The 13,851-nt window shown below is 45.8% G+C and overlaps 1 protein-coding gene across 2 annotated transcripts in view; it reads right to left on the reverse strand.

Annotated features, from left to right (window-relative positions):
• Nucleotides 1-763: 763 nt before the first annotated feature.
• Nucleotides 764-13,851, reverse strand: part of LOC108923360 (receptor-type tyrosine-protein phosphatase gamma-like) — a 209,330-nt gene continuing 196,242 nt past the window's right edge. For both annotated transcript variants that reach the window (XM_029247989.1, XM_029247988.1), the window contains exons 19-29: nucleotides 13,100-13,234; nucleotides 11,901-12,073; nucleotides 10,571-10,706; nucleotides 9,361-9,507; nucleotides 8,069-8,162; nucleotides 7,587-7,663; nucleotides 7,306-7,434; nucleotides 6,767-6,913; nucleotides 6,457-6,599; nucleotides 4,256-4,391; nucleotides 764-3,660 (exon numbers count right to left, since the gene is read on the reverse strand). In XM_029247989.1, coding sequence (XP_029103822.1) covers nucleotides 3,514-3,660; nucleotides 4,256-4,391; nucleotides 6,457-6,599; nucleotides 6,767-6,913; nucleotides 7,306-7,434; nucleotides 7,587-7,663; nucleotides 8,069-8,162; nucleotides 9,361-9,507; nucleotides 10,571-10,706; nucleotides 11,901-12,073; nucleotides 13,100-13,234 — 1,464 coding nt within the window. In that variant the 3' untranslated portion in view covers nucleotides 764-3,513. The remainder of the gene's footprint in view (nucleotides 3,661-4,255; nucleotides 4,392-6,456; nucleotides 6,600-6,766; nucleotides 6,914-7,305; nucleotides 7,435-7,586; nucleotides 7,664-8,068; nucleotides 8,163-9,360; nucleotides 9,508-10,570; nucleotides 10,707-11,900; nucleotides 12,074-13,099; nucleotides 13,235-13,851) is intronic.

Below are 13,851 nucleotides of genomic sequence, written 5' to 3' on the forward strand. Positions count from 1 at the left end.
AAGTGTTTTGTAAGGAATTTTATAATCCTAATCATGATGGGCCAGTAGGTGGAGCAGTGGTTACTGCTGTTACCTTACAACCAAAGGTCCCTGCTTGAGTCCTCTTCCTGCTGCAGTAAGCTTGATGAAAGTACTAATCCAGCCCTGACACAGTAAAAATTACCCAGCTGTGAAAATGGATAAATAACAGTAAGTAGTCTAGTGTGCAAACCTAATATTGTACTTTACTCAGAAGAAATGAATCAGCTAAATGATGAATAATAATCATGTGTAAGAATACACTACATCTGCCTTCATGTCACTGTTATAATGCGCTTTGCGGGGCCCTGTGACCCGTGACGTCCGTGACAACGCTGCGCCCACATGTTGTTGGCTGTTACAAGAACCCCAACCCGCGTCAACGTGGGCCTTTTCGCAGCTCGAGTGTCTCCGGGTACCGTACGATTGAGCTCCAGTCCATTATGATTGTGGATCGCTGCTCAGGTTACGTTTCTATGTACAGATTTGCTTAGCCTCGCACAGATCGTGGTGGTTAGAGAAAATATTTTTCAGGGGGAGAGCCACCTTTTTATCGCCGCGTTCAGCTTCATTAAGAAAAGATGGAACTTAAGGAAGAAAATTTTCCTTAAAACATGTCTTCTGGGCAAAAAAACCATGTGCTCGAGTGCACAAGTCAAAGCCGGGCCTTGATTACGTTCCTTACCGAGATTTATAGACCACACGGTATTTTTTTTTCATAAAGTACATCAAAACCCATATTTTATTTTATGTATAGCAATACAATTTACATATTAAATAACACTATAATAGAATGATTTGATATAGCTTTCAACAAAACAGTTTTGTTTCTGGTTACAAAAGAAGCGGACTGCCCAACCTTTTCCTTTGGGCTGATGAGACAAACTTATTCAGTGACTTACTAGATCTATTCTATTGCACACACTGACAACATAATTTTAAAAATAGTAGTAAAAAACAAAGAAAGAAAATGGAAAAAAAGAAAAAAAAAAAACAAAAAAAATAACTGGAAAACAAAAAGCAAAAACCACAATCACTGCCTGTAAAGAAATATGTTCGGAATGTGATGACAGTCACTACCTCAATGCACAGAGACTCAGATCCCAGATATTCACCACAGAACAATGAAGGAGCTGAACCTAGAAAAAAAATAGCTTTATATGAAAATAGAAAACTCTATGATTATATACCATAGATACAAATTTTCCAGAAGATGGTTATTGAAAGCAACAAAGTACATTTTTCTCGGTTTGTGATTCGCACTGGTGCTTGTGTTTCGTAGTGTTCGCTGCCCGAAGGAATCCTTGACCGTGACACTGAGTGAAGTTCAGCAAAAAAAAAAGAATATATACAAAACAAATTGAAAAGCAGGATGACGGCCTATCGCTCAAAGTGGTGTAATGCGACAGATGAGTGAAAGTCACGTCATTCCCCAAATGTTGGAGAGCTGCAACTTTTCTTAAGGGCCTCCTTGTGAGGAGACATAAAGCACACAAAAACGGAAAAGAACAATAAAATCTGCACGCCGAGTTCATTTCTGTTATGTTTCACTTCCGCACTTCGTAAAAAAGCAAAGTACTCCACCAAAGGTCATTGTGGCAGGATGCATATAAGAGCGGGTCGACGGTACCCAGGGAACAGAATTTCTTTATCGTTTCAGGCAAAAACCCTAAATTAAGCATCCGAAGAGCAGACGGAACAATTAAACCAGCAACACAAAGCGTAAGCACAAATATATTCCATTTTCAGTTAACCACGACTGTTTGTTCCCGAATGAGAGCGTGGTGTGTAAGTATGGCCCGTGTGTGTGTGTGTGGTGTGTGTGTGAGAGAGAGAGACAAACAGTAGCGAAGTTATCGGACTTCTGCCAGGAAAGAAGAGCAATGAATGCCAAGCAAACCTGAAATACTTTTATTTCTTTCAGTCAGCAAAATTGACTGAAATAAATAAATGTTCCGAACCAACAGAAAGGAAACACAGTTTGAAAGAAAAGCTTTATTCTCCTTGCTGAAATGAGTTTTTATCTTTGGTAAAGTTGATACATTAGATTTCCCCCACTTCATATGTTGCAGTGCCGAAAAAAAACGTGGTAACACCACGGCAGTTGTGCTGTGAGACTGAAGGGTGACTTTCTTCCCCACATCACTTTAAACTGCAACATCCCAGCGTGTCTGAGAGTCCGGCATGAGCACGTGGCGCCTTCCTGGTGTTAGGGGACGGCACGCGGCGCTGGGCGTGGAAACAGCCGCGGTGCCTGGACATGTGAACATGGAACATTTGAACATGTGGCTGTAAACCCAGCTCTGATTTTGCTCTTCTCTCGCCCCCATCGTGGGTTCAGACAATCCGTGCTGGGGAGACACGATACCCGACACGGTGTCACACGGAGGACTCTGAAAAGACGCCCGAGGCCGAGCGTCCTTTGGAGCATAACCATCACTCTTACTGTAAACAGAGGCAGGAAGCACAACCCAAAGAAATAGCAACGCATTAATGAACAGCTCAAAGTGTGGCGTGTGGACAATATCGGCGTTAGCTGTTTAACCGGTGTGCCGTGGCAGAACCGCCGGGCGCTCGGATTCAGACCCAGCGTCGCCTCGTCGGCAGGGAGCAGCGTGGAAGGACAAACGAGGGACGCGAACGTAAAGGACAAAGGAGGTTAACGGTAGTAAGTCAGATGTTTGACCGACCCTCGGAGAAACCACTGGGATTCGACTGTCATAAAGAACGCTTACAAAACCACAAGTTATAGGGATTAGGATATATTCATATTCACATACATATATATTAAAAAGAATATTAGAAATCTTACAAAAGAATTCTGAAGTTCACAGTAGTGGTTATTAAACCACCTTTAAAAATTAAAAATATGGGTTTGATTTGCTAATAAAACGATTATGGAAATAAAATTAGGATGCAAAATAACAGCCCTATTGCTTACTGTTATACGGAGTGGCTCGGTAGGCTTCGAAGCGAAATAAGGATACGTAGCTCTTCCTGTACAGATGAAAAATTACACTGTGACGGGCGCAAGTGATTCGGTCATGGAGCGGAACCTGCTGAATCGTCACCTGCGTCCTCCGTCCACCCGCGGGACGCCCGGCATCGATGGCCGTCGTCTCCAATTAGCCGAGAGCAAACGGAGGGACGGGGCGTCGCCGGGACACGTGGAGTCGGGGCGGGGGGATTCATAATCGATATTGTCGCTCGGATTATTGTATTGTAGGCAGTAACACTGACGTTTTAGTGCAAACCAGAACGAAGTGTGTTTCATTGTGTGAACTGAAAGATAGGTGCAAACGCTCAGTAGGATAACATTAAGACATAAAATGGCAAAAAATAAATATCAAAAACTTTATCAGTGTAAAAAAGTAATCAGGTTTTTTTTTTTTTCTTTTTTCATTTAACCAAGATTCTGGCAAAAAAGGCCTCAAAAAAGTCTGTCTAGTCCTTGAAGGTTTACAAATTAAGTGCCTCTCCACGCCGCGGGGCTCTTCAGACGAGCGACTCCATGCTTTCTGCAGGGTCCGACTCGTCCGTGATCACGACAGTTCCGTTTCGGTCCATGGACATGGGGCTGAGCCCGTTCTCCTTGGTGCTCACCAGGCTGAGCATAGCTTTGTAAAGGTACTGGTACTGCTCCTGGAGACAGAATACAGGGAGAATATCGTCGACGTTCTTAGTGTCACGGTGATGCTCCGATACTGCGGGTAGGAGGACAAATTCTCTCTTTGCACTTGACCTTAATTCTACAAGTAATGTAACGAAAGACATCAGTATCACACATACCCTCAAAGCAGTGCTCACTACATCCCAGGACCACACTGCTTTCACTGGTCCCTCGTGCATCATCCATTAAGCTGACAAATGTTCCGGATCTTTCTACACCGGCTCCTTTACGCACAGTTGTGCCTGGAGGGCTGTTCATAACTCGATTTGTTCGAAAACTCAAGGTCACTTTTACCACTAAGCCACGGTAAATAACGGCTTAACAATACAGATAGCCCTCAATTTATTTGTGTGTTAAACACACCTTGAAACTTTTATTCTATCATTTTTTCAATTCACTTTGGGTTACATTAAACTTAATACAAAATAAAAGTATTTCCAAAATACATCATCACAGATTCCTATTCCATTCTGAGTCTCCCAGCTGTTGACCAGTTGAAGCTACAGACATGTACAACGTTCACCTCCATCATGGTATATGTGGTAAACATGCGGTGGTCCTACTCACGATGTCAGTGAAAACTCCAGGTCTCATGAGGTTGATCATTTTGGCCACCTGATAGACCCCCACGGCGTTCTCGTTCTCCAGTTGCTGGGACAGCGTGGTGAGGGCACAGAACATCCCAGCCGAAACAGCCCCAAACCTACGGAAAAGAGAAACGGGGGCGGGGCGGTAAGGTCATCACGGATCCTCGGCCAAAACCTACAGAACGCCCCTCCCGCTAGTGAAGATTTGGATGGTTTGGGTATTGCACCCCCAGGGCAGCAGGTGGCGTAGCGGTTAGAGCTGCTGTCTCTGGACTTGGAGTCACAGGTTCAACTCCCACTTATTGCTGTAAAGCCATTGATGAAGCTTCTTACCCTGAACTGATACAGTAAAAATAACCCAACTATAGAAATGGGTAAATCACTGTAAGTACCACAGCACTGTAAGCTGCTTTGGAGGAAAGTGTCAGCAAAACACACTTATGAATATGGAGCATATTACAACGGTTGTCCACAAAAAGCTGCTGACAGCCGCGCCATAAGTACCGCACGTGGAGTAATTACACTCTTTCTTCCTAATGACAAGACAAGCAACGTTAATGAGCGGAACGAGTCAACACGACTCGAGCTGCTATCATGTCATTGTGTGTGCAGCTCCACTCCGCTCAATGTCTATAGGTATTTCGAGCGTTCCTCACTTTAACTGGACAGCTTTCTGGTACCTGGGGGAATTGTCGACGGACGACAATACGAACACGGTGGTTTTATTCGATTTTTTTGACCCGCAACGGTGAAAAAACTGAATTTATATTCACAGCGGAAGAACAAAACATGGCCTGAAATTGAGGCTGGGTCCCTGTTTGATCCCTCTATAACTGCCCTTTGAGTGAATGTTAGTTACTCTAGTATTGTTTACTAAGGGGGGGAGTTAAGGCAAACCAAGGAGCGTAAAAAGGCATTAAGTTATGATTTCGGCGAAGCAGCGACCACATATGCAGGATGGTTTGAGCCAGATGAGGGATGACTGAGCACCTCTCTCCGGCGAATACATAACGGGTGAGGCGGTAAGAGACGTGTCCCTCGGCTCAGTCATGTGGGACGGAGGCAAATCGGCGCAAATGAGACAACGGTTCAAACCATCAAGGCGCAATTCGTGAATAATGCTTCAAAGTGCATCCTGGGATACAGGAGCCGTTTGCTGGCTAGACATTTGTGTAATGGAGGAACCCCCTCGGCTACATGGTTTTGAGCATTAATTCACCTGGCGACAGCACTAGCCAGCGCTCGTGTTATGGTTTATGTGGCAATAAATGGTTGAATGAATGAATGAATGAATGAATGAATTAGAATAGAAAGATCATTAACCCCAGAGCGAAATACCATTCAGCTGTAGCACTGTACAATACACAACATACATACACAGATGCAGTGACGAAATGGAAGTAAATATGTAGATAAGTTAATTAAATGAATAAGTAAGCAATACAATGACAGAACAGTGTAATTACTCTGTACCACTTCTATGTACAGGTGTAATGTATCCTGGTTAAACGGTGTTACTGGACTGACTGCACTTCCAGAACTGCATGTCTGTCACTATATCTTCACTCACTTTTTTAACTTAATTATTTGGCTGTTTTACATGTGTATGTATGTATGTACATATATATATATATATATAGTATGTGTGCAGTGTGTACTGCTGAAACACAAAGTGAATTTTCCTCTGGGATTAATGGCACTGAAGTTTAGTTTCATTTCGTTTGTTAATTCATTCGTTCGTTCATCTTTCCATCGGTAAGTGTAACGCACTGCCATTTTTTCTGTGTTTGTTGCTTTGGAGAAAAGTGTCTGCCTGATGAATAAATGTAAATTCAAGAAATAAAAAACCAGACAAGCACGTATTCATTAATCAAGGAGGATTTCAGCACATTCTCTGTCTTGGTGGGTCTACAGCCAACAGTTAAAACACACACGCACATTTTCAGAACCGCTTGTCCCATACGGGGCCACAGGGAACCGGAGCCTACCCGGCAACACAGGGCGTAAGGCCGGAGGGGGAGGGGACACACCCAGGATGGGACGCCAGTCTGTCACAAGGCACCCCAAGTGGGACTCGAACCCCAGACCCACCGGAGAGCAGGACCCGGTCCAACCCACTGCGCCACCGCGCCCCCTACAGTTAAAACATAGAAGTGAAATGTGCGAGAGGACGTCGCTCACTCGTCGTGCACTATAGTTGGTCCATCTCGGGTCATGGCCTCCTCCTTGATGATGTTGATCAGCTCAAAGGTGCTGCTGATAGGGGCGTCGGGGTTCGGCCACTTGGGGCACTGAAAGTGGCGCACCTCCAGCACGTAGTCATCCTGCACCAAAAAAGATAGACATGAGAGGCTCTTCCACCCGTCCGGTGTTTTTCTGACGGGATGGAGCAATAAACGTTTCCTACGTAAAGACATGGACAGAAAGCAATGCTTTTAGCGGTGCTGTGAGGTTGGAGAACGACGGATTTCCCCGCCACAGTTGGCCGTACCTGTGTGGCCTCAAGGATGAAGTCATGGATGATGATCTGCTCCTCGTTGGAGAGGCACAGCCTGTCCTTGCTGATGAGCGTCACTGTGAAGGCCTCGCAGTTCATGGCCTCCTCCCGACTGGGCCAATACACGAACTCGTCCTCTGCCTGAACGGGACAGACGCAACGACGCCCCCCCCGCGGGCTCATCAGAAACGGGCTGCGACAGATTACGAGCCGAAAAATTTGCAAGAACGTTACTGCGAAGGCACAACAACAGAATGACACTAATGCAGCTGCTGTGCCACAACTTCTCAACGTGGTGTGAAATGTCCTGATGTTATAAAAAAAATGGAAAGAGGGATTAAAAATGCTTAAAGGAGATAGCAGCGAAGAAAGACATGTAGCTGTTGCCACTTCGTGGGCACGTCTCGATTTATCTCACCTGCGATGTGCTACTTCTTCATCGAGACTGAAGGCTCAAATTGGCTCGACGTTGCACTTAAAAGCTTAATTAAAAGGGAAGGTGCCACGAAGGGGCTGATAAAGGCGGTACCCACCAGGCCCTGGTTGTCTGGCAACATGACGATAATTTGTGCATTGTGGTCCCAGATCATCCTCCAGAAGTCCTTAGTGGTGTGAGGCAGGGGATGCTGGGTAATGATGAACTCGTTGCTTCTGTAATAACCCTGCACAGGCAGCAGCGAAAGAAATGAGTTCATGGATCAGATGTGATGGGGCGGGAAACAGAAAGCTCACATTGCAAGCTCTGTCTGCAGGTCCCCGACTGGCACTCCTAGGAAGCGGGTTAATGTTCGACGGAGAGCGACGGTGTACCAACCATTATGTACGAAGCGTTGATGTAATCGGTGCCTTTCATTCCAGGAAGCGGCGCTAGTCCAACCCGGGCTCGCTCCGCTGGTGGGGGAGGGGTGGACAAAACAAACATGCGATCAGGCCACACGTCCAGCGCTTTTCAACAGACTCCTTATCTCTTCAGTGGTTTAATCATTTCTTTATTAATGTGCCTGGCGATCTTAATGAGTGTAAAGTTGAGTGAAAGGTTTGGCAAAATGACAGGAGGGGGTCAGCGAGGCCTTGGGCAGGGAAGCACCCAGGAAAGAGCTACTGAGCTTCGAGCATCACCGTGACAGCAAATTCCCCAGGGGAAGGCTGCGTATCAACATCTCAGCGTGACGTCCGGGTCTAAAATGACCAGAATGGTCCACTTTACCGGAGGTAAGAAGGAAACTGAGTGCAGCTGTCAGAGGAGGGCAAAGGAGAGCTAAAGAGGACTGAAGGGGGGCAAGAGCTCCAACGTACAGGGCACCACTGAGGAGTTGCGATTCTTCTCTTTGTTGCACTCCTTCTGCGCACTGAAGCACTCGACAAACCGGGCATTGCACTGGGTCACCAGCTGTGGGAAGAGCCGAGAGAGAGAAAGAAAGAGAGACTTCACACCTTTTGTAAATCAGGCGTATGCTCATGTGAGACACGGCTGATCGAACTGACAAATAAGTAAACTGCGCTACTATAATGGCTGAGCCAATAAATAATAAAAATATATAGTGTTTGGAGTAACAGAGCAGCGCAAAACAAAATCTGTGCATCCCAAAATATACAGCTGCATAAATTCACACAGTAAACCAACAGAGGGAGGTACAAGTCCCAGGCAGTGGACATGAGACAGGGCATGTGGACAATGCACAGGCAGGACGCACTGACTGTGACATGTTTTCCCAGACCTGTTAGCAGCAAATGTTTTCTGTGGGTAGGAGGGCACACCCCGGCGTTATAATTATACTTACAATTATGTTATCATTATTATTATTATTATGTGCTACCACTCGTTCAGCAACCGTTGCCCCATCCCAAAATAGAACTGACTGACTGACTCATTAGAGGAATGAAAGTCGTCTTTGCCGGTTATGCTTTTGCACTTCGTTAGGCGCAGGACGCCGGGTTCATTTGCAGGATCCTCTAGGTGCAGCATGTCGTTTCGCAGGAAACCCGAAGAAAACAAAACTAAATTATCTGTATGTGACGTCGTGTCAACACCACCTTAAAATAGCTGCAGTTAGAGAGCCCTGAGACATGATCTGTGGGTTGTAGAAATAATTCTCAAATCCAGGCTGGATTTCAATTCTTAATTACCGTAAAACACAGCGGAGAGAGTTCTCTTTACGAGAACACACTCCGTCCGTCATGACCAAAACGTGAATCAAATTTATTGCAGGAATAATGGGAGTCATTTAACACGTGCTCACACTTTTACCTTCAGCAACAACGTGGATCTCCTGCTGCAAAAGGAGGTCTTGGTTGCTATGACAACAGCCATCCACAGTGTGACTCATAAGTGCCTTTTTTTTTACTTTTACTTTTTAACTCATTTCTTTGGTACTGCTTTTGTTAAAAAGAGCTGAATTAAAAACACAAGGATACTAATGGGCCACCTTTGAAGCATAACCAATTATGTCTCTAAAATTCAGAAAAAAATCGGAAAAATTGAGAATGTCGTCAGGGAGGGCTGAGAGCGGTGTGTGTGTGTGTGTGTGTGTGCGTGCGTGCGTGCGTGCATGTGTGTGTGTGTGTGTGTTTCGGTGGGTTCCGCTGACCTTAAACTGCTTCTCCAGACGGGTCTTGCCCCCCAGGCCCGGCGTGAGGATGCTGTTCACGTAGCTGTGGAGCTGACTGGCAAGCACTTCGGTTTCTTTGCCAAGGATGGCTTCTGTCAAGGCATCGTGGATGAAGATGTACTGCTCCTGCACGGGGGGGACGGAGCGCAGCAGCCCGTGAGCCCAGTGCTGCATCGCGGCCCCCACTGTCGGCCCCTCGGCTTACATTTATGCTCCCGATTCATCAGACACGATCAAGCGTTTCATCAGGATACTAAATGGCCTCATACATATTTCACGACGAACATGGCAGAACATGTCAGGAGTAATTTCCCAAACGCTTCCTGTGTCCCGAACAAACTGGTACAGCGTGATCGGCTACACAAAACACCAGTCAATGCTCTTTAGCCACAGAATTTTAAGATGCCACCCTCCAATGTGAGGAACAGTTGTGCGTTTGGTCCTGCAGTAGTTCTGTGACAAATCACTGCTTTGTATAAGAATCACAGTGTGATTATTTATATGGCTCTGTTGTGCAAAGTGACTGATGATACTAAGTTTGTACACTGGCTACTTATGATGATTCGCTCTTTTATACAGCTGGACAATTTTCACTGTATTAATTCAAGGTAAGTACCTTGGTCAAGGGTACTAGAGCAGGTGTGGGCATTTGAACGTGGGACTTTTTCACTGCAAAGTGGCAGCTCTAACCACTACGCCATCTGCTGCGCCTATGATGCACGTTCAAAAAGAAATGAGGAGAGAAGGGAGCAGAAAGCGAAAGGCGAACGGTGATACTGTGGAAGAATGTGATGGATCAGCTGGTGAGAAATGAGGAGTGGAGGGATTGCTGGATGAGAGGAGGACAGACAGACAGCAGCGCACACACACAACACGTTGGTTTTACTATTATTCTGGGGTCTTAAAGAAATAAATATTTTGTTCAATTATGCAAAAGCTGTAGAGGTGTTTTGGGGGGGAAAAAAAAAAACACTCTCTCCCATCCAATCCCCTCACTTTCATTAAGGGCCGTTCCAAGTCAAGGTAAAACAGATTCATTAAAACAGGCACTTTAGCTCATGAGGACAGACATCGCACAAGGTCTACTGATTGGTCTTCACCGTCCTTGTGGGGATGCCATCATCAGGACCGTCCCCACAAGGTGAGGAAGGTGCACCATGCAGGTGGGTGGGGTCTGCACACGGCCTACCTCCGTCTGAACGAGATAGTTGCGCTGGGTGCGAATGTGTTTGAGGAAGCCCAGGACGTTGACTGTGCTTTTGTCCTTGATCTGCTGGAGCATGCTGTCGATGACGATGTAGGTCCCCGTTCTGCCCACGCCCGCGCTGCAGGAGACACAAGTGCCTGTTCGTCAGTCCTCCAGCCCACACCCCACCGCACTGACAGGCAGCACCCCGTTTCACTTCCCCACTTGGAAGCAAAATACATCGCAAATAACCCACATAAAATTTAAATAAATATATATCAAACATATTCTGTTTATTGTGCGATGTTCTGTATGGGATGTATTTACATTTCTCATTCATTCATTTTCACGACATGCTCAACGTACCAATGTATTATTCTCAATTCATTTACCTCCCACTTTCCTCCAGACCAACTTACAGTGTGAAGCTACTTGTAATGATTTGCCTATTTATACAACTGGGTATTTTTACAAGATCAAGGCAGGTAAATACTTTAATCAAGTGTGATACAGCAGACGTGTGATTCGATCTTTGATCCTTTAAGTGGAAGGTGGCAGCGGCTCCAACTACTACTCCACCTGCTGGCCCACACACACATGCGCTATAATACACACATCCAGGCCAACAAGGATTAACTCGGAGGATAAACAGAGGAAACCGTACGGCCAGAAAGAAGAGTTTGCAGTGATGTGACAGCAGGTCAGCAAAAGGCGTGATGTGGAAGTGGCAACAATGTGACACCCCCTGGCTGTGAAAAAAGGAGTGTGTTCACCTCGGAGGGTCATTATCTCAGTGCTGCGCGCAGGAGATGCCAGGACCATTACTCTCGCTGCGGTGAACTTCCCGGGAACATCATTAGTCATTTTTTTTCCACTGGATGGCATGAGTGCATCGGAAAATTACAGCCTGCCATTTACCTGGCAATTATTTGTGAGCTTAATGTCTGTCAGGTAGCACAGAGACAGCGCTCCCAAAGGACAAATGGCCTGTTAGGGGCACTGGAAATTGGAAGTACATATTAAGTATGAATATTTGCGTAAACATTCATAAAAATGACATAATGCTGCGCCCTGGTTCTTCAGTCTCAGGAACGAGATGTCAACGAGAAGAAATGGCAATATGGACTTCCATAAAGACAAATGTAGAGGTTCGACTCGGTGACATACGGACTCAGCATCACCACTTTTGCGGCACCAGGCCAGCATGTCCTGTGGGGTTTGGCGGTCCCTGTCTGCAGTTTAATACAACGCTGCATGTTTTACCTTTAACCTGCTTGGTACACTCCAGTAGCAACCCGTGCAGGACAGGTGTTCTTACAGCAGCGACCCGTACCTGCAGTGTACAACCATTGGCCCCATATCCGGCGTCTGTGCGGCGGAGGACCGCCGTACGAAAGTGAGGACGGGCAGCGTGTACTCCGGCACCCCCATGTCGGGCCACTGCGTGTAGTGGTACTGGATCACCGTGCGCTCGTTCTGCCGCCCCTTTGGGTTCCCCTTCTGGCCCTGCAGAGCGATGACAGACACATTCATTGCAGACGAACAGGAGAAAAAGAAATAGGACACAGTTGAGGATCACCATCTCGAGACCCAAAAAATCAGAAGCTCCATGAGCAACAATGAAATGGCATCAAATGGGTGTCTTACTGAACAAATATGTAGATGTTTTCACAGGCAGGCGATCCCTGACTTACGACGGGGTTCCGTTCCGACAACCTCACCTAAGGTTGACTTCGTTATGAGTTGCGAATCCATATGAACCATACCGATGTATAAATCACTGACATGCACGAATGCTACATTGTATAATAGGACTTTCTTACATTCTTCACTGACTTCACATTAATGATGTTAAAATAACACTAATGTAGAATAATAAGAATATAAATACCGTACGGCACATAAAATTTTCAGGCCGCACTGTTATTTTCACTTTCACTTCTAAGTCTTTTTTTTCGCTTTTTCTTCAGCGCACCACTAGAACACTCACTTTTCCCACACGCTAGCTAGTATAAGTGAAAATAAGCTGCAGCGGAATGACAAAGGAAACACACACACACACACATTTTCAGAACCGCTTGTCCCATACGGGGTCACGGAGCCTACCCAGTAACACAGGGCACAAGGCCGAAAGGGGAGGGGGACACACCCAGGACGGGACGCCAGTCCGCCACAAGGCACCCCAAGCGGGACTCGAACCCCAGACCCACCAGAGAGCAGGACTGTGGTCCAACCCACTGCGCCACCACGCCCCCTACAAAGGAAACATTCGGTTAATAAACATTTGTCCTAAATGCAACGTGATCACTGAGAGGTAAACTCACTGATTCAATAAGAAAAGTGGCGCTTTGCGGCACCGTAATCAGTCCACGTTATCGAACAGGTGGAGGGGCGGTCGGCGTTTGATGACTCAAACATAATACAATAAGGGTGACGGGACTGCTACCGAGGGTCCGGTTTTGATCTAAGTCGTATATGTCATGAGTCAAGGAGCATTTGGAGGCAGGCGGTCGAAGGATGAACAAATCTGACCTTTTTCACTTTGGTGTTGCGCACTGTGAAGCGCCTCACTGTGTAGCAGGCGTGCACTTTGGTGCTCTTCAGGGTCACCACAATGTTCCCGTACTCCTCGCTGTTCTCCGTTGGCCAGTACTGGTCACATTTCCTCTGCGGGGGGGTGGGCAAAGCAGTCGAAAAAATCAAGACCGCACACAAGCATGTATCGTCTACAGAGAGGACAGGAAAGCTGATGTGAACTGAGAACCTTAAGGTGCAGATACCAGCCCAGGCCCAGCTGCAGGACCTTTGAGTGGTGTCCCTCATCAACCCATGAAGAACATTAATATCCACATTCAGGACTGAATGGACATTAAATTCCATACATTCCATTACTATTACAAATACTGCTAATTACAATTGCTGTAATTTCAATGGACATTAAATTCCGTAACTATTACAATTACTGTAATTAGCAGTAATTACAATTACTGCTGTAAGCATCAAGATAGTAAATAATTTAATCCAGCTACGCCTAGATACCCCATTTCCATTTTTATGCATATTTTACTTAGATATAACCATACAGAACCCTGTAAGTAACTCTGCTGTATGCACTTATTGTGTTACATTTTTTCACTTAACTGACAGTTGTCTATAAAGAGACTTACAGCGTTAAACTACTTACACAGATTTACCCATTTATACAGCTGGGTAATTTTTACTGCAGCAATTTAAGGTGAATAACTTGATTAAGGGTTCTGCAGCAGGCGGTGGGATTTGAACTT

Source organism: Scleropages formosus, chromosome 22, assembly GCF_900964775.1.
Source record: "Scleropages formosus chromosome 22, fSclFor1.1, whole genome shotgun sequence".
Classification (NCBI taxonomy): Eukaryota; Metazoa; Chordata; class Actinopteri; order Osteoglossiformes; family Osteoglossidae; genus Scleropages; species Scleropages formosus.